We start from the raw sequence: 22,142 nt of genomic DNA, 5'->3' as shown, positions 1-22,142 counted from the left end.
GTTTGAGTAGCTGGCTATTCACAAAAAACCATGTCCATGGTCCTTAATTCACTTCAGTAATACAACTACTATGATTTTGAATTGATAACATTACATACCTCAACTGTGGGTGTGCTCATAATGTCTGAAATAGAGCATCAAATTGAGATGGAACTACATTATTACTTCCTGAATTGACTGCCATTTAAATTGAATTGACCCCAACCCTGTTGCTGACTAATCTTTTCTTCATCTTCCGTTACATGCTAACCTGAACTCAATATTCTCCCATGTTTACTCCCAAGAGTTCAGATACAAATCAAATCAAATTGTATTTGTCACATACACATGGTTAGCAGATGTTAATGCGAGTGTAGCGAAATGCTTGTGTTTCTAGTTCCGACAATGCAGTAATAACCAACGAGTAATCTAACTAACAATTCCAAAACTACTACCTTATACACACAAGTGTAAAGGGATAAAGAATATGTACATAAAGATATATGAATGAGTGATGGTACAGAGCGGCATAGGCAAGATGCAATAGATGGTATCGAGTACAGTATATACATATGAGATGAGTATGTAAACAAAGTGGCATAGTTTAAAGTGGCTAGTGATACATGTATTACATAAAGATGCAGTAGATGATATAGAGTACAGTATATATGTATACATATGAGATAAATTATGTAGGGTATGTGAAAATTATTTTAAGTAGCATTTTTTAAAGTGGCTAGTGATATATTTTACATCAATTCCCATCATTAAAGTGGCTGGAGTTGAGTCAGTGTGTTGGCAGCAGTCAATGTCAATCACTCAATGTTAGGGGTGGCTGTTTAACAGTCTGATGGCCTTGAGATAGATGTTTTTCAGTCTCTCGGTCCCAGCTTTGATGCACCTGTACTGACCTCGCCTTCTGGATGATAGCGGGATGAACAGGCAGTGGCTCGGGTGGTTTTTGTCCTTGATGATCTTTATGGCCTTCCTGTGACATCGGGTGGTGTAGGTGTCCTGGAGGGCAGGTAGTTTGCCCCCGGTGATGCGTTGTGCAGACCTTTACTACCCTCTGGAGAGCCTTGCCGTTGTGGGTGGAGCAGTTGCCGTACCAGGCGGTGATACAGCCCGACAGGATGCTCTCGATTGTGCATCTGTAGAAGTTTGTGAGTGCTTTTGGTGACAAGCCAAATTTCTTCAGCCTCCTGAGGTTGAAGAGGCGCTGCTGCGGGTCTGTGTGGGTGGACCAATTCAGTTTGTCTGTGATGTGTACGCCGAGGAACTTAACTTACTACCCTCTCCACAACTGTTCCATCGATGTGGATAGGGGGGGTGTTCCCTGTTTCCTGAAGTCCACAATCATCTCCTTAGTTTTGTCGACGTTGAGTGTGAGGTTATTTTCCTGACACCACACTCCAAGGGCCCTCACCTCCTCCCTGAAGGCAGTCTTGTTGTTGTTGGTAATCAAGCCTACCACTGTTGTCAAACCATGTTTTGTATAGGTGGTAAAGTAAGGATAATTTTGGTAGTAAGTGTATCTAAAGTAAACTGGCCATAGCCTACTATCTACCTATAAGGGATAGCTGCTACAGAGTAAGGCTACATCTCCTGATGATTATGATATGATTAGCAGAGAGAAGTTTAGCTGAAATTGACAGCCCAATGTGTGTGAGGTTGTGGAATGTGTTGCCCAAATAAAAAAGTGTAATTGGAACCGAAATGTTGCCTATTATCATGTCCCTATGGCGGCTATAAACTGTTTGATTTGCTCCTGTTTTAATCAAATATTTGTGCTATTTCAGTGCAGGTTGATGTTAATTGAAGTCACTTAACATTCATATAATGATCATCTTAAATGTTTAAATTAACTTTATTAACACCCGATAAATAAATACCAACTTTCACAAAAGGCACAGCAGTATTATCTTCTCTAAAGTACACCTGTCAAGGCTCAGGAGAAGACCTAGACGAAGACAGTTTCGAAGTAACAAACGTTTATTACAATAACAGAGTGGCAGGCAAACGACAGGTCAAGGGGAAGGCAGAGGTCAGTAGTCCAGGGTGGTGTGACAAGGTACAGAACGACAGGCTGGGTCGAGGCAGGCAGAATGGTCAAAAACCGGGAAAGCTAGAAAACAGGAGCTAGAGACAGATGGGAAACCACGCTGGTAGGCTTGACAAAACAAAACAAACTGGATACAGACAAAACACAGGTATAAATACACTGGGGATAATGAGGAAGATGGGCGACACCTGGAGGGTGGTTAAGACAAGCACAAAGACAGGTGAAACAGATCAGGGTGTGACAACATTGAATTAATGATTGTCATCAACAGTAACACTATACATGGAGATAGGACAATCTCTTCACAATTAAACAGCATGTGTGGACTATACCTCCAGGGCAATCCTTTCCATCAGATTACTCTGTCTGCACTCAGTCAAAGGACTGGTGTTGCATAGGAGTGGCAGCATTCAGAATGCACCGACTGATGCCACCTGATTCATCATGTCATTAACACTAACATGAACAGACCTCATACCTCATAATCAAACAATCAGTATCTGTTGGATGAACATGTTTCTGTGTGACTCATACAAATAATACAGAGTTCCCTGAGTCTAGTTCCCAGAGGGCCTTGGTCAAGTTCCTGCCTGACTATGATGCCTTGATATGTATTTAACATATCACCTAACCACATCGTATGATATAGCAATCTGATGCCAAACTGCACAGTTGATGACATGGCACGCGACCATTGGTTGATGCAATGCAATGCCTGCGCATAGAGTCAGGCAGGAACTCAACCCTTATCAGTCTGTCAGCTCTTGTCTCTGTCAGTGGAGTAGACTGAAGAGATGACGTCTTCATCAGCATAGCCACTACTGTCTGACTGCATGCTGTCCCCTCGAACCACCAGACCTACACAGAGACAAATACACTGACACTGTCAGGTCTACACAGAGAGAAACACAACCACATTTACATGGCGCGTAACCCTCAAACTCCCAGGCCTGCATACTGTACAGGCAGATAAACACAGTCAGGTCGAACGCAAATTTAGTTACACAGTCATTAGTTACAGTCATTAGTTTAGTTACACAGTCATCACACAGCCTTGAACCACCACCAGGCCTACAACATACACACACAAATGGATACACAGTTATATTCTATTCATGGATTTAACACGTCAGGCCTGCATTACAATACTTCCCAGAATAAAACATGCAGGGTTGGCCAGAAATTCACCCACACTTTACTCAACATTTCCAGTTAGCTGACAATCTTAAAGAACAAGAATGTGAGAAATTCTTATTACGAGAAGGTGTGAGAACAAGTGGTGAACGCACCCCTTTCTTCACACACACACATACATGCATGCACAAATGCACACAGCAACTCATTCACAGCTAATGTGACAACAGCACTGCCCATTTGAGGAACAGTATCAACCACATTCACTTTCAAACTGTAAATTGAAATGGTTGTGTGTTCCTGTGAAATTAAACTGACGTCACATTCAGCACATTGGCTGCTCCGAATCGCGGTAGTCAGTCACCTTTCACTAAACAACTACTTTGGTAATAAGCAGATGTACACTGTTAATATCACTCGGTTCAGCTGAATATGACCATGATGTATCAATCAAGACTATGAACTCACCTGTGTTTTGATTGACAGTAGACAGTGACAAAGATGTTGACCTTATGGTTTCTTGCTGTCCAAGGTCTTCCTCCCCTTCACTATGTACCTGTTGTTAAACAAAATTGGAAAACAGGTGGTCAGGCAGGCAGCCATGGGTGGATAGGTAGTCGACTACGCCACCTAGATGTGTCAATAAGCCCTAGGAAGTCAGACTGGAGTAGATTGTGCCATATACCGTAATTGCTGGACTATAAAGCCGCTACTTTATTCCCACGCTTTGAACCTCGCGGTTTATACAATGACGTGGCTAATTTATGGATTTTTCCCACTTTCACAAGATTCATGCCGCCAAAAAACTGAGCACCATCACATAATGTGATGTAAAATCGAGCGCGCGCTCAAACTTCCCATCATTCTGATTACAGTAGTAATTTTGTCACCCTCATCATGGCAAAGACACAAAGAAATGCATATGATGCAGCTTTCAAGTTGAAGGCGATCGATCTGGCTGTTGGAAAAGGAAAGAGAGCTGCTGCACGGGAGCTTGGCCTTAATGAGTCGATCATAAGACGTTGGAAACAGCAGCGTGAGGAACTGACTCAGTGCAAAAAGACAACAAAGGCTTTCAGAGGGGAGAAAAGCAGATGGCCCAAAGTATTTGCAGCCACTCGACATCAGTGTAAATCGTGCATTTAAGGTGGCACTCCTTGTTCAGTGAGAGTCTTGGATGACAAGTGGGGAGAAATCCTTCACTAAATCGGGCTGCATGCGAAGAGCAACTTATGGTGAAGATTGCCAGTGGGTCCTGACAGCGTGAAGCATTGTCAAAAAATCCACTATCATCAACGGGTTTCGAAAGGCTGGACTGCTGCGTGTTGAAGGGGCAGCATGAGCTCAGCGGGGTATTTGCCTCCGGATGAAAGTGACGAGAGCGACAATGAAAACGATCCAACATCGGATGAAACAATTCTGAGGCTATTCAACTCCGACACCGAAGGAGATGACTTCAGTGGTTTCAGTGCACAGGAGGAGGGAGATAGTGACCAAGTTAATTTGTTTCAATGTACCGGTAGGCACCTGCGGCTTATAGACATGTGCGGCATATTTATGTACAAAATACATATTTTTAAATAATTCAGTGGGTGCGGTTTATATTCAGGTGCGCTTAATAGTCCAGCAATTACGGTAGGTTAAATCCCAAATATTCAGTCATTTACCTCCTCTAGCTCAAAGGAGTTGGCCTGTTGACTGTGGGATGCCTCCCCTTGGACCCGGATTGGTGGCGGTTTCAGAGGACTCAGGCACCACTTGTTCTCCCATACACCTGGATAATACTGGGCTGCTGAAGGCACCTCAGTGATACCACCACTGGGAGTGAGAACCATCTCCGGTGTGTATGCAGAACTAAAACTACAAGCCACATCAGTTACAGTGATTAGACAAGGGGACCTCTTTCCACTAGGGAGCTTTATGGGCACGAACGTTGACTCCACCAGTGTCCCAGTTTCTCCCAAACGAGAGTCACCCTCAGACTCAGCCTTTGGAATGGGAGTTATGGCGACCTCTAAACTCTTGGCTGAGTTATTGGTAGTTAAATCCTTCTCCTCCCTGGGTTTGTGTAGTGCGTCTGATGTGGTGAAGGACCGGTCAGATCTGACATTCTCACAGGACACAACAGACGACAAAATGGTCACCATCTGTGTGTTATTATTCCACTGTTGTAGTTGACAGCTGTTGAGTGCCTGGTGCACACTCTCAACGACCTGAGAACATATGACGTCATGGGTAACCTTGGCAACCGGTGCCACCACCGCTGCCCAGTCTGTGGGATGAATTGTGTTGGGAGTTTCTCCAACCTCACAAGTAGAACTTGGAGTAGTAAGGCAAAAGTCCAGCTTCATTCTACTACTGGGTTCTCGCTGACCTGATTCTGAAAGTGATGATGCTCGAAGATTTGGAGTTCCATCGGTGTCTCTCTCTCTCTCTCTAAATCAGCCCCATCCCCATCTGATGACGATCCCTGGTCCAACCCCTTGCCTCTGACTGTGTCTCTATGTCCCTGTGTCTCTGTCGCTCTGTCCTTGACCAGATGTGGCTCCACAGAACTAATCAAACTACTATGCCCTGTGTCCATATCCTGTACATCTGATAACAAACCCTGCTCCATCTCCTTGTCACAGACTGGGTCTATGTGTCCTTGTGTCTCTGTCTCTCTATCCTTCACCATAGTACTCGTGTCCACAGCAGCACTCATCCCATTACTGTCCCCTGTATCCTGATTATCCTCCTCCATGTCTCTGGATACAGCCTCTGCCTTGGCATTCTCCAGGACCAGTCCCACCAAGTCAGGCAGGCTGCTTCTCTTCTTGGGGGACAACCCAGACCCAGGTCCGGAAGAAAATCTCAGACCGTGGCAGGCAGAGTCCGAGCCTAGCTGGGTGGAGCCACCAGAACTAGTATACAGGCACATCTTAGAAACCGTGTCCTTGAATCGCTCCACTGGAGACCTCGGTTCGCTGCGAACGCTTCCCATGAAGCGCCGTCCAGTCTGCTTGTCGGCGGTGGAGGAGATGCTGAACTCGGGAGGGGAAAGCTTCTGAAGGAGCATGCGGGACACATGGGAGTAGAGGGAGTAGAAGGCATTGGCCATGGCTGTTAACACCTCTACCTGCCTGAAACGACCTGCAGGGGGGAGGTGCGTTCATCAGGACAATTGAAAGAGAAACAACCATTTGTTTTGAATGTTCTGGCTGCCTAACACATAGGACAATGAGAGATGCATTAACGTTTTTTGTTCATAGCAAAAACTGAGTATAATGTATTTATTGTATGTTAGGATGATTGGTGGAGAAACATACTATACTGACAGTGCTATGTAAATGTAGACCGAATCATATAGACACTGTCTATTTAGAGATTAAGCTCTTTAAACCATTTAAACTGCATAAAAAGTGCTGCATAACTAAAGTTATTATGCAAATGAAAGTTGACTCATGTACATACCTGGTTGTGTTGTGGGTGGGTGTTTATGACAATGATGATCATTACCACAGTAATGTGTGGGATTCCGACACAATGGTGGTGTGTGTGGGTGCGTGTGTGAGTTGTGTGTGTGTTTGTCTGTGTGCATGCGTTTGTGTCTTACTGGCCAGAGAGAGTCCTGGGTCCTCCTGTCGGAGGCGGTACAGTTGGGACAGGAGGAAGAGGCGGAAGTTGATACCGTGAAGCTGGGAAGGGAAGTTGAGGAAACGGGTGGGGATGCGGTCTGTAACATCAGGCTCGTCACATCCGAACCCCAAATCATACAGAGTCTCCTCTGCATCCTCTGCACACAGTTGCAGCACCTCAGACACACTGGGGTGTGTGTGTATGTGAGTGGTGGGGATGGAGAGATAGAGATGTCCTGACAGACTGTATATACTATATGACTGTTAAGACTGTAACATAAGGTTGATAGTGGTTGGTCCTAACACACCTTGATGTCTTACTGGTGCTGTTGGAGAAGCCACTGGAGGCAATACTGTAACCGAGGTGGAGTAAGGGCAGAGCCAGCCTCTGACGGGGAGTACTGCAGGAACAAAGAGATGAGATCAACATGCGACAGGTGAAAAATAAGCAATGAAACAACTTAAAAAACAAACCAGAATTATTATAGTAACAATATAATAATGGTTGAAGCATGCCTGTATTCAACAGATATCATATGTTAATGTAATCGTATTTAATGTACTAGTAGCTAGAAAAATGCATAAAGAGGGATAGTCAAAATAAACTCTAGAATATAAATATAGCTTGCCATATGTCATAGTTTGTGGGTTGCTCTAACTGACCTGGTGGTGACTCCACCTCTGTGAAGATGTTTGGGTGGCGGAAGCAGCACCCTACACAGGCACCAGTCAGCAGGCACCACAGTGGGAAGATAAAAGCAGGTCAAGCTCAAGTCATGTCAACCAAACTTGACAAATCTAAATCTCCCTCTGAATAGGAAGGAATTTGGTGCATAATTTCTGTAATGAAATCACACATTCTTCATATTCCATTTCTTACCTCAGTTCTGAGACTCCTTTGACATTTAATGCTGTAGCTGTAAAACATAAAAGTTTCAGAACACTGTGTGTGTGTGTGTGTGTGTGTGTGTGTGTGTGTGTGTGTGTGTGTGCGTATGTGTGTGTGTCTGTGTGCGAGCGTGCGCATTCATGCTTGTGTGTGCGCATCTTCCTCCCAGATCTCTGACATTTGGCCCTTTGTGTTGTGAGGCTCCAGTGAGTGTTGCTCCTCTCTTTGCAAACATGCTATTATTATTGCTTTGTAGATTGGGCCAATCTTATAGAGTTTCCGTCAGTCAGCAGCTAAATCGCATGCACCAGGATGTCAGTCACTCATGGAAGAGGTGAAGGATTAAGTACATGTTCCTGGTGTACATGTTCCTGGTGTACTATCAGTGGAGAAGCAGTCCTTAGACATGAGGATGGGGTATGTCACCAACATGTACAGACTTCTACTCTGAATTTAAATGGAACATTTAAAAATTGAAAGTGTCCACTATTCAAACAGGTACAGTGCCTTGCGAAAGAATTTGGCCCCCTTGAACTTCGCAACCTTCTGCCACATTTCAGGCTTCAAACATAAAATATACTGTATTTTTTGTGAAGAATCAACAACAAGTGGGACACAATCATGAAGTGGAACGACATTTATTGAATATTTCAAACTTTTTTAACAAATCAAAAACTGAAATTGGGCGTGCAAAATTATTCAGCCCCCTTAAGTTAATACTTTGTAGCGCCACCTTTTGCTGCGATTACAGCTGTAAGTCGCTTGGGGTATGTCTCTATCAGTTTTGCACATCGAGAGACTGAAATTTTTTCCCATTCCTCCTTGCAAAACAGCTCGAGCTCAGTGAGGTTGGATGGAGAGCATTTGTGAACAGCAGTTTTCAGTTCTTTCCACAGATTCTCGATTGGATTCAGGTCTGGACTTTGACTTGGCCATTCTAACACCTGGATATGTTTATTTTTGAACCATTCCATTGTAGATTTTGCTTTATGTGTTGGATCATTGTCTTGTTGGAAGACAAATCTCCGTCCCAGTCGCAGGTGTTTTGCAGACTCCATCAGGTTTTCTTCCAGAATGGTCCTGTATTTGGCTCCATCCATCTTCCCATCAATTTTAACCATCTTCCCTGTCCCTGCTGAAGAAAAGCAGGCCCAAACCATGATGCTGCCACCACTATGTTTGTCAGTGGGGATGGTGTGTTCAGGGTGATGAGCTGTGTTGCTTTTACGCCAAACATAACATTTTGCATTGTTGCCAAAAAGTTCAATTTTGGTTTCATCTGACCAGAGCACCTTCTTCCACATGTTTGGTGTGTCTCCCAGGTGGCTTGTGGCAAACTTTAAACGACACTTTTTATGGATATCTTTAAGAAATGGCTTTCTTCTTGCCACTCTTCCATAAAGGCCAGATTTGTGCAATATACGACTGATTGTTGTCCTATGGACAGAGTCTCCCACCTCAGCTGTAGATCTCTACAGTTCATCCAGAGTGATCATGGGCCTCTTGGCTGCATCTCTGATCAGTCTTCTCCTTGTATGAGCTGATAGTTTAGAGGGACGGCCAGGTCTTGGTAGATTTGCAGTGGTCTGATACTCCTTCCATTTCAATATTATCGCTTGCACAGTGCTCCTTGGGATGTTTAAAGCTTGGGAAATCTTTTTGTATCCAAATCCGGCTTTAAACTTCTCCACAACAGTATTTCGGACCTGCCTGGTGTGTTCCTTGTTCTTCATGATGCTCTCTGCGCTTTTAACGGACCTCTGAGACTATCACAGTGCAGGTGCATTTATACGGAGACTTGATTACACACAGGTGGATTGTATTTATCATCATTAGTCATTTAGGTCAACATTGGATCATTCAGAGATCCTCACTGAACTTCTGGAGAGAGTTTGCTGCACTGAAAGTAAAGGGGCTGAATAATTTTACACGCCCAATTTTTCAGTTTTTGATTTGTTAAAAATGTTTGAAATATCCAATAAATGTCGTTCCACTTCATGATTGTGTCCCACTTGTTGTTGATTCTTCACAAAAAATACAGTTTTATATCTTTATGTTTGAAGTCTGAAATGTGGCAAAAGGTCGCAAAGTTCAAGGGGGCCGAATACTTTCGCAAGGCACTATAATATTGGATAAAAGGCCTATGTTCTTTAAACATATTCAGTAATGGAAAATTAGTTTGAATAGTTATAGCAAAAACAAAGAGGAAGGTGGTCACACAGAGGCAGGAACAAAGATGAAAATAACCTTTTTCCAAAACATTCATGATGCTCTCCTACTTTTCCTACAAAGCTATTTCCTGCTTTGATTATTTAATATGGTATGCGTGTCATTGGGATTATGTTCTCTTTTATCCTCACCCTCGGCACCCAGACTCAGGTCATCTTCAAAACTGTTCGCTTTCAGCAGAGACTCTGGAAGAGGAGAATAAATTATAAAATAGAAGCAGAGACTATAGTCGGTGTTTTATGCCGACCAGTCGGTAGATTGCAGTCACGCCGGCTTTATTGTCAGACTTACCAACAGTCAGATTATTGCTAGAGTTCTCTGAGCCGGTCTCCAGCCTAGTAAAAATATATTACATACAGAATCCTAAAATGTTGTTTTGGTGTATGGAGGAATGTGTAAGGGTGTGAACTGGCGGCAGAGAAGTCAACGCAGGAGAGAAATAACTGTGTTTCCAACGACGCAGTTTGACAAAAAAAACCACAGGAAAGATAACATAGTAATTCAAATCAATGGGTAACATAACCCCGACGCACACCAGTACAGACGTACACATACACTTACAATAAACAATCACCGACAAGGACATGAGGGTTAAATACACAACATGTAATTGATGGGATTGGAACCAGGTGTGATGGAAGACAAGACAAAACCAATGAAAAAAAAAATATGATCAGCGATGGCTAGAAGGTCGGTGACATTAAAGAAATTTTAAAAATATATTACTTGTTCAACAAAATCTCTGTCTCTGAGCAATTGTATTAGTATAAAATAATATCTAACTTTTTTTGAGCATACTATATAAAATAATAATTGTGTGTGTGCTTCTTATTTGTCCTATTTCACACAAGTACATGTGTGTATTAATACACATATCCCAACTCTTCCTGAGATACTCTTGGAGAGTGGGGTCACAGCCAGGGTCTGCCATAATCAACGGTGACCCTGAAGCAATTAGGGTTAAGTGCCCCATTTCTTTTACAGATAATTAAAACAGAAGTTCACTTTGTCAGCTCGTGACCTTTCCGTTACTGGCCCGATGCTCTCACCGCTAGGCTACCTGCCATCCTAGATATCTATTTTATACAGTCATTTTTGCTCATCTTTATCAAGGGTGTCAATTTCGCAGACCACAGTATACTATACACCTCTGGATCAAACCTATAGGCATGATCTCTAGCTAGCTATCCTCCCAGTCTGTTCAGTTTCAACTGGCCTGGGCCCTAGGACCATGTCCCAGGACTGCCTGACATGAGGACTCCTTGCTGTCCCCAGTCCACCTGGCCATGCTCCTGCTCCAGTTTCAACTGTTCTGCCTTACTATTATTCAACCATGCTGGTCATTTATGAACATTTGAACATCTTGGCCACGTTCTGTTATAATCTCTACCCGGCACAGCCAGAAGAGGACTGGCCACCCCACATAGCCCGGTTCCTCTCTAGGTTTCTTCCTAGGTTTTGGCATTTCTAGGGAGTTTCCTAGCCACCGTGCTTTTACACCTGCATTGTTTGCTGTTTGGGGTTTTAGGCTGGGTTTCTGTACAGCACTTTGAGATATCAGCTGATGTACGAAGGGCTATATAAATAAATTTGATTTGATTTGAGTAAAGCTACAGCTTTTAAAAGTCGGTTCACTTCCTACATAGGAGATGCTCTCAGGCTGAGTGATTAGCAGTCAGATTGTCAAGTCACGTTAACCACAGATGTTTTAAGAACGCCCCAACATTTCTTATCTGACATTATTTTAAATCAGATTCTATAAAACCCACAAAATAGCCTGAACATCCAAGTTCACACACCAGTTTAGCCACATTTTCAGACTCAACTTGATCAGCCATGATCATTAGTAACACATGTGTAATTGCACAATAGTGAAGTTTGCATCCAGTGATGGAACAATTGCTTTTCTGTGTTTACATGACTACAATTTTCTGGTCAACACATAACTGGAAGAATCAACAGAACAAACAGTACTTTTGTACCATTTCCTATGATGCAAACTTGGGACTATAAACACCAAAAGCATTCAAATAGAATGTCCTCTAGTATAAACAGAGCCAAACTAGTTCTAGAACCAAGGTGTTTTGGAACAAGAATCCACTTTGGGCAATGCCATTGACCTGTTTCCATATTCTAAACAGAATTCACATCTGTAACATTTCCCCAAACGGTGGGTGGTTCACCTAGACAATTTATTTTTATTGTTTAACTTACCACTTGCCACTGGCTGACACACATCATCCTATTAAGAGTCTTTCTTGTAAATGTCATTTCAAAGTCAAACCTTGCACCGCATGCTCACTCACTCACCCACAGCCCAGAAGCCAGCTCTCAATATTTCCTGCAGAGCATCCTGTGGAAACAGTGGACATAGAACAGTCTGGGTGAGCATTCAGCATTCAGAAAATTAAAACTTCTTACGCACTTTTTTTCTGTGCTTTGTCGCAAAGATGTGTGATGCATCATGAAGTGGCCAACCGCCCACATATGAGTTATAAATATACCAGACTAAGCAGAGTTTTAACCCCCTGTATGTTCTTTTCTTTATCACACAGATATCTTACAGTAATAAATCAATGTCACTCAAATGTAAATTCTTAATCAAGCTACCAAAATGAGAACTGACCATCTGAGAAGACGTCATCCTCTGATGCAGACTGGTGTTGATCAGAAGGATGGGTATATCCTGGTCGTTGTAGGGTAGATGGGTGGGCAGAGGGGTGGATGTATGGTCCTGGTACCTGTGGATCTAGTTCCAGGGTTAGCCACTGTCGACTGGTCTGGACCCAGGCCTGACGCCTGGTCGTAGAAGATGGGCTCTCCATCAGACCGCTCACCTATTCACTCAACAGCTCACCTATTCATTGAATAGGCTACTTCAATAATTATCAACTGGGAGAACCCAAATCGTGAAGTAAGTACTGTATCAGTAGGTTTATATTGACACAATTCTTCCAAACCAGGACCATCCAAATGATAGTTTCAGTGAAACGACTACACGGCATTTCATGCAGGAACCAATTAACCCCCTGATTTATAATCTAGTACAGCTGGTTGGAATAGCAAATTATTCCAATATTGAAATGAACAGCTGCAGTTTTAAAAGAATTGACACCACACACTCACTCAAATCAATCCATAAGTAGATAATCATAAGTCAAACTCACAAAATAATTGCAATTATGTTAATGTTGTGCTGAAAAATAATAGCCTACATGACAATCACATTAGAAGTTCCCTCTTAGAAAAATTGAGTTATTATATTATATATCTTAACAACTGCCAATATTTGTAGAAAGCTTTATGTGCACATAATTACTCATGTCAAATTTGATACAACTTTATTTCACTGCTCAAGCAAAAACAAGGACATATTTAGAAAACATGGCTGAAAATCCAAACGCATGCAGATGCTGATACCAAAGTAGGCCTACCGTAATATATTTCAATAACTAATGTAGAGAGAAGCAAATCTTCATTTCAAGCCTACCTTCACTGGCGCACCGCAGGTTTCAATTCTGGTTTCTCCCACTGCGCTCACCAGTCTCGATTCGTGTATCTTATTATCAGAATAGCACTGCTTAACGTTACATCATCCAGGTTTTCTTCAGTTTTTCTGATGACAATCTACTTAAACTGTTTATCAAGTACAAATGTTGAGACTATCAACACATCGCCTAGGCTACATGTTCGCGGCTGTCTCGTTCAACTGTCTCTTTAGGCGCAAATACAGAGAAGGTAAAAAAAGGAAGTATGGCTTCAAGTGAAATAAATTAACATTGCGACACATCCTCCCGGCAGTAAAAGAAGCCGACACATACACACTGTAGAATAGCTAGTCTAAAGACGAAGAGCTGACGGTAGCCCTCTTTATACCTGCTGGTGATAACATGCGCCCTGATATTTTCGTAGCAGGTTCAGGAGAATCTACGCTGCAGGTTAGGATAATTAGATGAGGGAAATGGTTGGCTAAATGGGGGAAAAATGGTTTACTTTTGAGGTCAATTTGACAAAAGCTGTATCCCATCTAGACATGACCCTCGAAGTTGGAGAGACACGCAGATAGTTGGCCCAACCTGGTCTCCGTGCATGTTGTATTATTGTGGATGTAAATCCGAGACACTGTTTATTATGATATGTTATGTTTAGTTTGATATGCATTAATTTGTGGATATCCATCACCCATTTTGTATATGTTACAAATTAGTATTCGTATTATATGTTACGAATTTAGAAAGTGTATAATAATCAATAATAATTTAGAAAGTATTAGCCAAATGTTTGAAATATTACAAATTCTAGCTAGGTGGCCAGCTGGCTAGTGTTAGCTAGGCTAGGGGTTAGTATTAGGGGTTGAGGTTAGGGTCAGGGGAAGTGTTAGCTAGCATGCTAAGTAGTTGCAAAGTAGCTACAAAGTAGTAAGTAGTTGAAAAGTTACTACTTTGCTAAAATGCTAAAAGTGTCCGTGATGAGATTTGAACTCTGGAACATTCGGGTTGCTAGACTTAAAGTTATAGGCCCACCCATCCACCCAAAACAAGTAACCATCTGTCTTGTCTAAGTATACCAAATGTAACATAGCACACACATTTTAATGATTTAAGTTTACTATGTTATGTCTAGTCTATGAGACCAGGCTGGACAGACAGACACCAGACCACAGGCTCTCCTGCTAGTGTGTGCCAAGGCTGAGCAGTCAGTGCAAACAGGTTATCTATTATTTATCCCTTCAATTCCTTTACGTTCCTCACAACTAAGTAAAATGGATTTTTATTATAATAGATCCCTTTAATAACAGCAATATTTTTGATGATCCTGAAACAAGACTGAAATCTGAGTTAGGCCGATGCTACTGGAGCCATAATCTTATGAAAGTTGTATTTATTTATTTTTTTAACATTAAAATCATTGCCTGCAGTAGGGTTAGACATGCAGTACTAGTCATAAGTGTAAACACACCTACTCATTCTAGGTTTTTTCTTTATTTTTACTTTTTTGTACATTGTAGAATAATAGTGAAGACATCAAAACTATTAAATAACACATGAAATCATTTAGTAACCAAAAAAGTGTTAAATATATCAAAATCTATTTTACATTTGAGATTCTTCAAAGTAGCCACCGTTTGCCTTGATGACAGCTTTGCTAAACGTTAAACGTTAATTTGTGACATCTTAATGCGTTTGAGCCAATCAGTTGTGTTGTGACAAGGTAGGGGTGGTATACAGAAGATAGCCCTATTTGGTAAAATACCAAGTCCATATTATCGCAAGAACAGCTCAAATAAGCAAAGAGAAATGACAGTCCATCATTACTTTAAGACATGAAGGTCAGTCAATATGGAACATTTCAAGTTTCTTCAAGTGCAGTCACAAAAACAATCAAGTGCTATGATGAAACTGGCTCTCATGAGGACCGCCACAGGAAAGGAAGACCCAGAGTTAAAATCCAATCAATTGTATTTGTCACATGCGCCGAATACCTTACAGTGAAATGCTTACTTACAAGCTCTTAACCAACACCTTTAAAATAATACCTTTAAAAAGTAAGAAATTAAAGTAACAAATAATTAAAGAGATGGTAGCAGCAACATTATGAACAAAATAAGTTACAAACAATGCAAAAAAAAATAAAAAAAATAGCACAGTTGGTTAAGAGCCTATAAAACGGCAACCATCCTCTCCAGCGCCATTCTGTACAGATGATCTGTGTACTGTGTATCCAAGCAAACTATGGGACATTCTAATTCATCATAAACCCAGTTTTTAGTCTGTAACCTATGCCTATCTTAACATCTGGCACATAACAACAGCACAATTGCCAGAAAATAGCCTCAGGTGTCTTGCTCAGAGATTTCAAAATCCTCTCTCGAACTTTTATCACTCATACTCTCCTTTCGGATGTATCTATAGTTATGCAAATGCGCAAAGAGGATGTATTTACAATTATAAACCTGGTTCTAGTCCTGAAAGCCATGGTATATCAGACCATATACCACCATGACTTTTTACTGTTCTAATTACGTTGGTAACCGGTATATAATAGCAAAAGGCATCACAGGAGTTTGTGGTATACAGCCAATATACCACAGCTACCAGCTCTATCCAGGCACTCTACAAGAACAGCCTTTATCCATGGTATATTGGCCATATACCATACCCACTTGAGCCTTATTGCTTAATCATAGCAGTCCAAGTTAAATCTACATCCACTGATGGAAAATGATTTTTGGGTAGTCTAGTTTTCAGGCCTTTTAGATGGGTTTTGAGTGGTCATTGGCCTAGAAATTTTAGCTTGACCTGGCAATCCTGCACTGACAGAAAGTTGGAAAACTTCTGCTGTGTCTAGGAAACATGACAATGGCAGACATGGAATTCACCTTTGTGAAATGTATGCTATTGAAACCACTTCTCTGACACAAAGCTGAATGTGATCAACATGGTCCAAGGAATGAATATCAATATCTAACATCCACAATACTTATTTGGCATTTTTGTGATGGTTTTCTTAAAATATAACCAGGTAGTGAGTGCATAGACTACTAGAATGAGAACATATAGTGTTTTTGCAGAATATTGGATATTTTTATCTTTTTAACCTTTATTTAACTATGCAAGTCAGTTAAGAACAAATTCTTATTATGCTCTTATATGCTCTGTAGTATGCCATAGTATGCCATTTCTCCGTGCCCTTGTACATTCCTCATTATTATTTGTGATTGTGCAACATGGAATTGTAACAGATGTGATTAAATGGAGTCCACAAAGATACGTACTGTATGGTAATTGATTGCATGTAAGTATCACTAAAGCATGGAGTGTATTTATTTAATTCTCAACCTTTTTGTTGCTTTTGTCAGAAAACACGTAAAGAAGAGAATTTGATTAAATCACAAAACACTCACTGAACAGAAAAGGATTAGACTATACATGTACATCAGTTCACATATTGAGTAAACAATATGAAAAGGAACCTCCCTGGTGGTGCAGCGGTCTAAGGCAGGGAGGGTTTGGCCAGCCGGGATGTCCTTGTCCCATCACGCTCTAGTGACTCCTTGAGGTGGGCTGGGTGCATGCACGTCGACTTCGGTTGTACAGTGTTTTCTCTGACACATTGTGTCGCACTGCTTTGCTTTATCTTGGCCAGGTTGCAGTTGTAAATGAGAACATGTCCTCAACTGGCCTACCTGGTTAAATAAAGCTGAAATAAAAAATAAAAAAAATGATAGACATGTCACGACACTGTTATAGCCCTCAATATGAAGTCCAAAGAGTTGTCAATGCCAGTGAAGCAAGCCATCATTAGGCTGAAAATTCTATACAAATCCATCAGAGAGATAGCAAAAACATTATGTGTGGCCAAATCAACTATTTGGTACATTCTTAAAAAGATTGAACACACTGGTGAGCTCAGGAACATCAAAAGGCCCAGAAGACCATGGAAAACAACTGTGGTGAATGACAGACAAATTCTTTCCCTGGTGAAGAAAAGCCCCTTCACAACAGTTGGCCAGATCAAAAACACCCTCAAGGAGGTAGGCGTATCTGTGTCAACGTCAACAATCAAGAGAAGACTTCACCAGAGTAAATACAGAGGGTTTACCACAATATGAAAACCATTAGTAAGCCTCAAAAACAGCTAGACCAGATTAGAATTTGCCAAAAAAACATCTAAAAAAGCCAATGGACAGATGAGACAAAGATCAACTTGTACCAGAATGATGGGAAGAGAAGAGTATGGAAATGGGAAGGAACTGCTCATGATCCGAAGCATACCACCTCATCTGTGAAGCATGGTGGAGGTAGTGTTATGACATGGCTGCCAATGGAACTGGTTCACTTGGTTCACATATTTATTGATGATGTGACTGCTGACAAAAGCAGCAGGATGAATTCTGAAGTGTTAATGACCATATTATCTGCTCAGATTCAGCCAAATGCTTCAAAACTCATTGGACGGCGCTTCACAGTGCAGATAGACAATGACCCGAAGCATACTGCGAAAGCAACCCAATAACTTTTGAAGGAAAAGAAGTGGAATGTTCTGCAATGGCAAAGTCAATCACCTGACCTGAATCCAATTGAGCATGCATTGAGCATGCATTTCACTTGCTGAAGGCAAAATGCCCCAAGAATAAGCAGGAACTGAAGACAGCTGCCGTAAAGGCCTGGCAGAGCATCACCAGGGAATAAACCCAGCATCTGGTGATGTCTATGGGTTCCAGACTTCAGGCAGTAATTAACTGCAAAGTATTGGTGACCGAATTATTAAAACTCACAATTTAATTTATGATTGTTCATTTGTCCAATTACTTTTGAGCCCCTAAAATTGGGGCCTATGTATAAAAGTGGTTGTAATTCTGATAGAGGAAAATATAGTTTAGATGATCAATTATGTATACATTAATGATTAGAACCATTTATGCTAATACTATTATGTTATGATTTGAAAAGTATGGATTCTTAATTGTAATGTTACTGAAAATGTAAGCAGAAATGAATTGTGTCTGTGTCTCCTGGGAAAGTTTAAGAAGGAGGGATAAGATAGTTTTTCAAACAGATAAGAATGTTTTGGTTGGATTCCATTAGTGGAGAGAAGTATATCCTTTAGACAGGTTGGAATGTAGTTTATGAGGGGAGTGAAACTATCTCCAGGACCGAATACTACGCCATTGTAAGGCTGGGAGAGGGTGTGAAACTGATGATGTCATTTTATGTCTTCTTTCTTTAAAATGTAATGTTCTTTGTATTTTGGGTCAGTACTCATTAAGAATAAATGCTGAACTTGTTTTTAAGACTGGTCTATTGCTAATTCATGCAAATGATAAACTTACAACTTATCATGAATTAGAAATGAGTGCGAATTGAATTGATTTTGGCAATAAAACATAAAGTGATTAAGAATTCCTCTATCAATTTGGTCCTTCGAACCGAATCTAAACATCTCTCTCTGTGCCTGGAGGTAGTAAGCTGGAAAATCGTGCACGGACGAGTTTGACTCGTTTTACTAAAGACCTGACCTCTGAATTGAGGTTAAAATTGAAACAGGCCTGCGTATTATCACAGAGGACAGAGAGAGTGACTAGATACAACGAACATTGCTTTCCCAGTCGGCGATAAGGTCAGTATTTTTTATTCTTGATTTTGGGGGGGATTTGAGTTCTTTGATTGATGTTCTAAAATTTTTAGAATTCATCAATAAGGGGAGCTTTGCCATTCCCACCGGGTTTGTATGACCATCATACACTGGGTTTTGTATAACCGATATACACTGAAGCAGGTTCGGAAATAACCTGTGGTAATGTGCACTACTGTAAATAAACTAAACTTAATCATGAGAGGTAAAAACGCCCGAGATTAAGACGGGATATTAAAATAGGTACTGGGGGATAGGACGGTGATCTTGTAAAAATACTAGACGTGGGGAGACGGCAAGAAGCGCAAGATAACTGGATTGGTCATGTGAATAGTGGCAGTATTGATCACCGTCCCGATTCAACTAATACTACGGAAAATATCCAAATAAGGAGGAGAGGGAAACTTAAATCTAAAGAAATGAGATAAAAGCTATATTTGTAGACATGAGGTTTCCAGGCGAGAGGGAAATCTAACAATTAGCGGCGTGAGATAACGATTATTAGCGTTCTTTAAAAGCCCTCTGACACAACCGGAAAATACTAGGGCTTTACAAACCCTGGACTTATGGTTGTAAGGTTAGACCTAATGTTTGTTTCAAAAGTCAAAGCTATTGGTAAGATTTCCATAAAAGAGCTAAACTTGAATCATGAGAAACGCACCCGACCGAGATGGAAAATACAAACTAATTATTTTTAAAGGGACATACACATAGGCAGGCAGAATAGTAACTAGAAGTAACTAAGTAACGGTAAATTACAAATTTATAGAACTGCACGCACATAGAATTTAAAATTATATAGAAAGGCATAGATAAGTGTTTAAAGACCATAGCTACTAGTAACGGTAAGGATTAAGAATAGGAAGAAATGCCTCGAAAGAAGCCCCAGAACTGACGGGAGATCGAGCGATGTTTTTAGTAGTCAGTGTTCTTGATAGTGAAAAGTGATCGTATGGTTGAGGTTCCGTGGGAAGAAACGGAACAGGTGTTACTGTATACGGGTGAGTTAAATGTCAGACTTTAGTAGATGAGGATTCCAATAAAAGAGATATTAACCATAAGGTGTTAAATATTGGAATTACTAGGCGTAAGTAAATAAGGATTCCAATAAAGAGAAATTAACATAAAGGGTTGAAGATTGGAATTATTAAGAGGGGCAGGAATTTATTATAATGGGTAGTAACCCTTCTAAACTGCTTTCTGCAAAGATGGAAGATTACCGTTATATGAAACAAAAAGATAGAAGGAATGTAGATTTCTGTCCTAAATGGGAAAAAGGTATGGTTTTGACGGACGCCTAGATGTCGAAAAGTTAGAATCCCTTCTAAAACAGATACAAAGGGAGCGAGATTAATGAGAATCCTAAACTGAGAGAAAACGTTGGGCGTTTAAATTTGGGCTATTTTCTGTTGTCTAGATGTCGGAGTAACAAATGCAATTAACTGTGAAAATGGGTATATTTGCGGAGAGTCTCAGTCAAAATCCATTGTGCTGGTAGGGGAGTGGTGAGCGCGGCAGTCTCACCAACGGTAATCCACAGTTCGGTTCCCGTTTAACTAAAATTGATTTTAGATCATAATTGACCTATTTGCATGTTTTGCCTGAAAAATATGGTCGCCAGTGTTTGCAAAAGATATAACTGAACAGATATTATGTGTTCTAGATAGAATTGATAAAAGAAGTCATTAAAAAAAACGGCGAAACAATTTCGCTCATATTTCGATACAATTTTGAATCATATTCCGCCCAAAATGATCTGGTGGAATAATAATGTATTGAGATGGGAGTCGTAATTAAATAGATGTATCATAGAAGAGAGAGAGTTACCTAAAGTTAAATGGAGGGGATAACGGAGAGATACAATACAGTTCCAGCCTGCCTGGACGTTATGGCTATTTATGAATCAATTGACATGAGAAGTTTAACACAAAAACAGGGTACGTTAAATGTTAGGGTAAATTAAATTGAGAAGTTCGGTTGGGTTTACTCTGATGATTAGAATTTAAAACTGAACTCAATCGGAATAGGGAATATATATTTTACAAAGGCGGGCAGATTTGTGTCTATAGCCAAGCAACGGAATTGCTAGACACTCAAATGGGGCTATATAGTGCAACGCTTTTGACTATAAATTAGGTAAGAATAGTTTAATCGTAAGAAGTTGTGATTGTTTTTCTGATTATTGATTTTTGGTTAAGGTAACGCCAGTGAATTTGAACAAAAAAGTAACGTATTCTAAAATCGATCTGGTTTCCGTTCTCATTGCGGGGAACAAATGAAAAGTCTTATCTTAAAGGGACAGTGCACGGTAATCACAGTGGTTTGAGTGTATGACAGTGGGAAAAAATATTGTGGGACGACAATTCGAAGAGAGAAAAATAAGTTACATGATACATAAAGAGATTTAAAACGAACGACGTGAAGGGATCATAAGAATTATTGGGTGTCGTTGTAGGAGTAAATGTTTGGGTTAAGGAGGTTTCCCTGTTCCCAGAGACAAGGCATTTTTAAGGCGAGCACTCACTAATGCTGGTCTGAGTTTGTAATTAGACAAGTGAATAATGTATTGGGAATAGAGTTGTAATTAAAAATACTAAGTCAAAGACGAGACAGGTACTTAGAGCAAAATGGATTCTAAATTATGACAAAGAGACAACTATAATTCATGCCCATTATGCCCATCGAAATGTTTTTATAAAATTAGCAATTGAGAGATGTTGATTGATGTTGTAGACTCTAATTCAGGATTCAACAGAGGTGATAAATTAGGTTTGGTTTATCGAACCCGAAATACTGTTGTTGCAGACCATTATTTACAATGAGTTGAAAATCGTTGCGATATGAGTCAAGGTTGAGCGCTTGTTGATGACATCACTCGCGAGGCTTCCGTCGCCACGGAAAATGATGTCGTGACTGGGGGTAACGGAGAAAGTGGTTCGTGTCTTTTAGAAGGAAAATGCGTGCATTATTGTTGAGTCACTTTCCAGAAGTTGATAAAAATGTCGAAATACATTTTTAAAAGAAGTATGTAAGTCGTCAGGAAAGATGCTAAAAACTAGCAGCTGATTCGCTAGATGGATATCATTGTTTTGTGGCG

The 22,142-nt window shown here is 40.7% G+C and overlaps 1 protein-coding gene across 4 annotated transcripts; it reads right to left on the bottom strand.

Annotated features, from left to right (window-relative positions):
- Window positions 1-1,953: 1,953 nt before the first annotated feature.
- LOC124019876 (protein TESPA1-like) lies at window positions 1,954-13,836 on the bottom strand. 4 transcript variants are annotated; one of them, XM_046335314.1, is made up of 12 exons: window positions 13,401-13,836; window positions 12,537-12,783; window positions 12,221-12,263; window positions 10,202-10,245; window positions 10,042-10,095; window positions 7,673-7,709; window positions 7,456-7,506; window positions 7,101-7,193; window positions 6,771-6,979; window positions 4,843-6,307; window positions 3,644-3,731; window positions 1,954-2,899 (listed from the first exon to the last, which is right to left on the bottom strand). In XM_046335314.1, the coding sequence occupies exons 2-10, from the start codon at window positions 12,733-12,735 to the stop codon at window positions 5,523-5,525; spliced, it is 1,515 nt and encodes a 504-aa protein (XP_046191270.1). In that variant the 5' UTR covers window positions 12,736-12,783; window positions 13,401-13,836; the 3' UTR covers window positions 1,954-2,899; window positions 3,644-3,731; window positions 4,843-5,522. The 4 variants fall into 4 exon arrangements, with proteins under 4 accessions (XP_046191270.1, XP_046191269.1, XP_046191272.1 ...); XM_046335313.1 differs by having other exon boundaries at window positions 12,537-12,767; window positions 13,401-13,835; XM_046335316.1 differs by lacking the exon at window positions 10,202-10,245 and having other exon boundaries at window positions 12,537-12,659; window positions 13,401-13,830.
- Window positions 13,837-22,142: the final 8,306 nt, after the last annotated feature.

This window comes from Oncorhynchus gorbuscha, unplaced genomic scaffold (genome assembly GCF_021184085.1).
Source record: "Oncorhynchus gorbuscha isolate QuinsamMale2020 ecotype Even-year unplaced genomic scaffold, OgorEven_v1.0 Un_scaffold_713, whole genome shotgun sequence".
NCBI lineage: Eukaryota > Metazoa > Chordata > Actinopteri > Salmoniformes > Salmonidae > Oncorhynchus > Oncorhynchus gorbuscha.
Note: the sequence above shows the minus strand (reverse complement) of the source record. Positions and strands in the feature narration are given on the sequence as shown.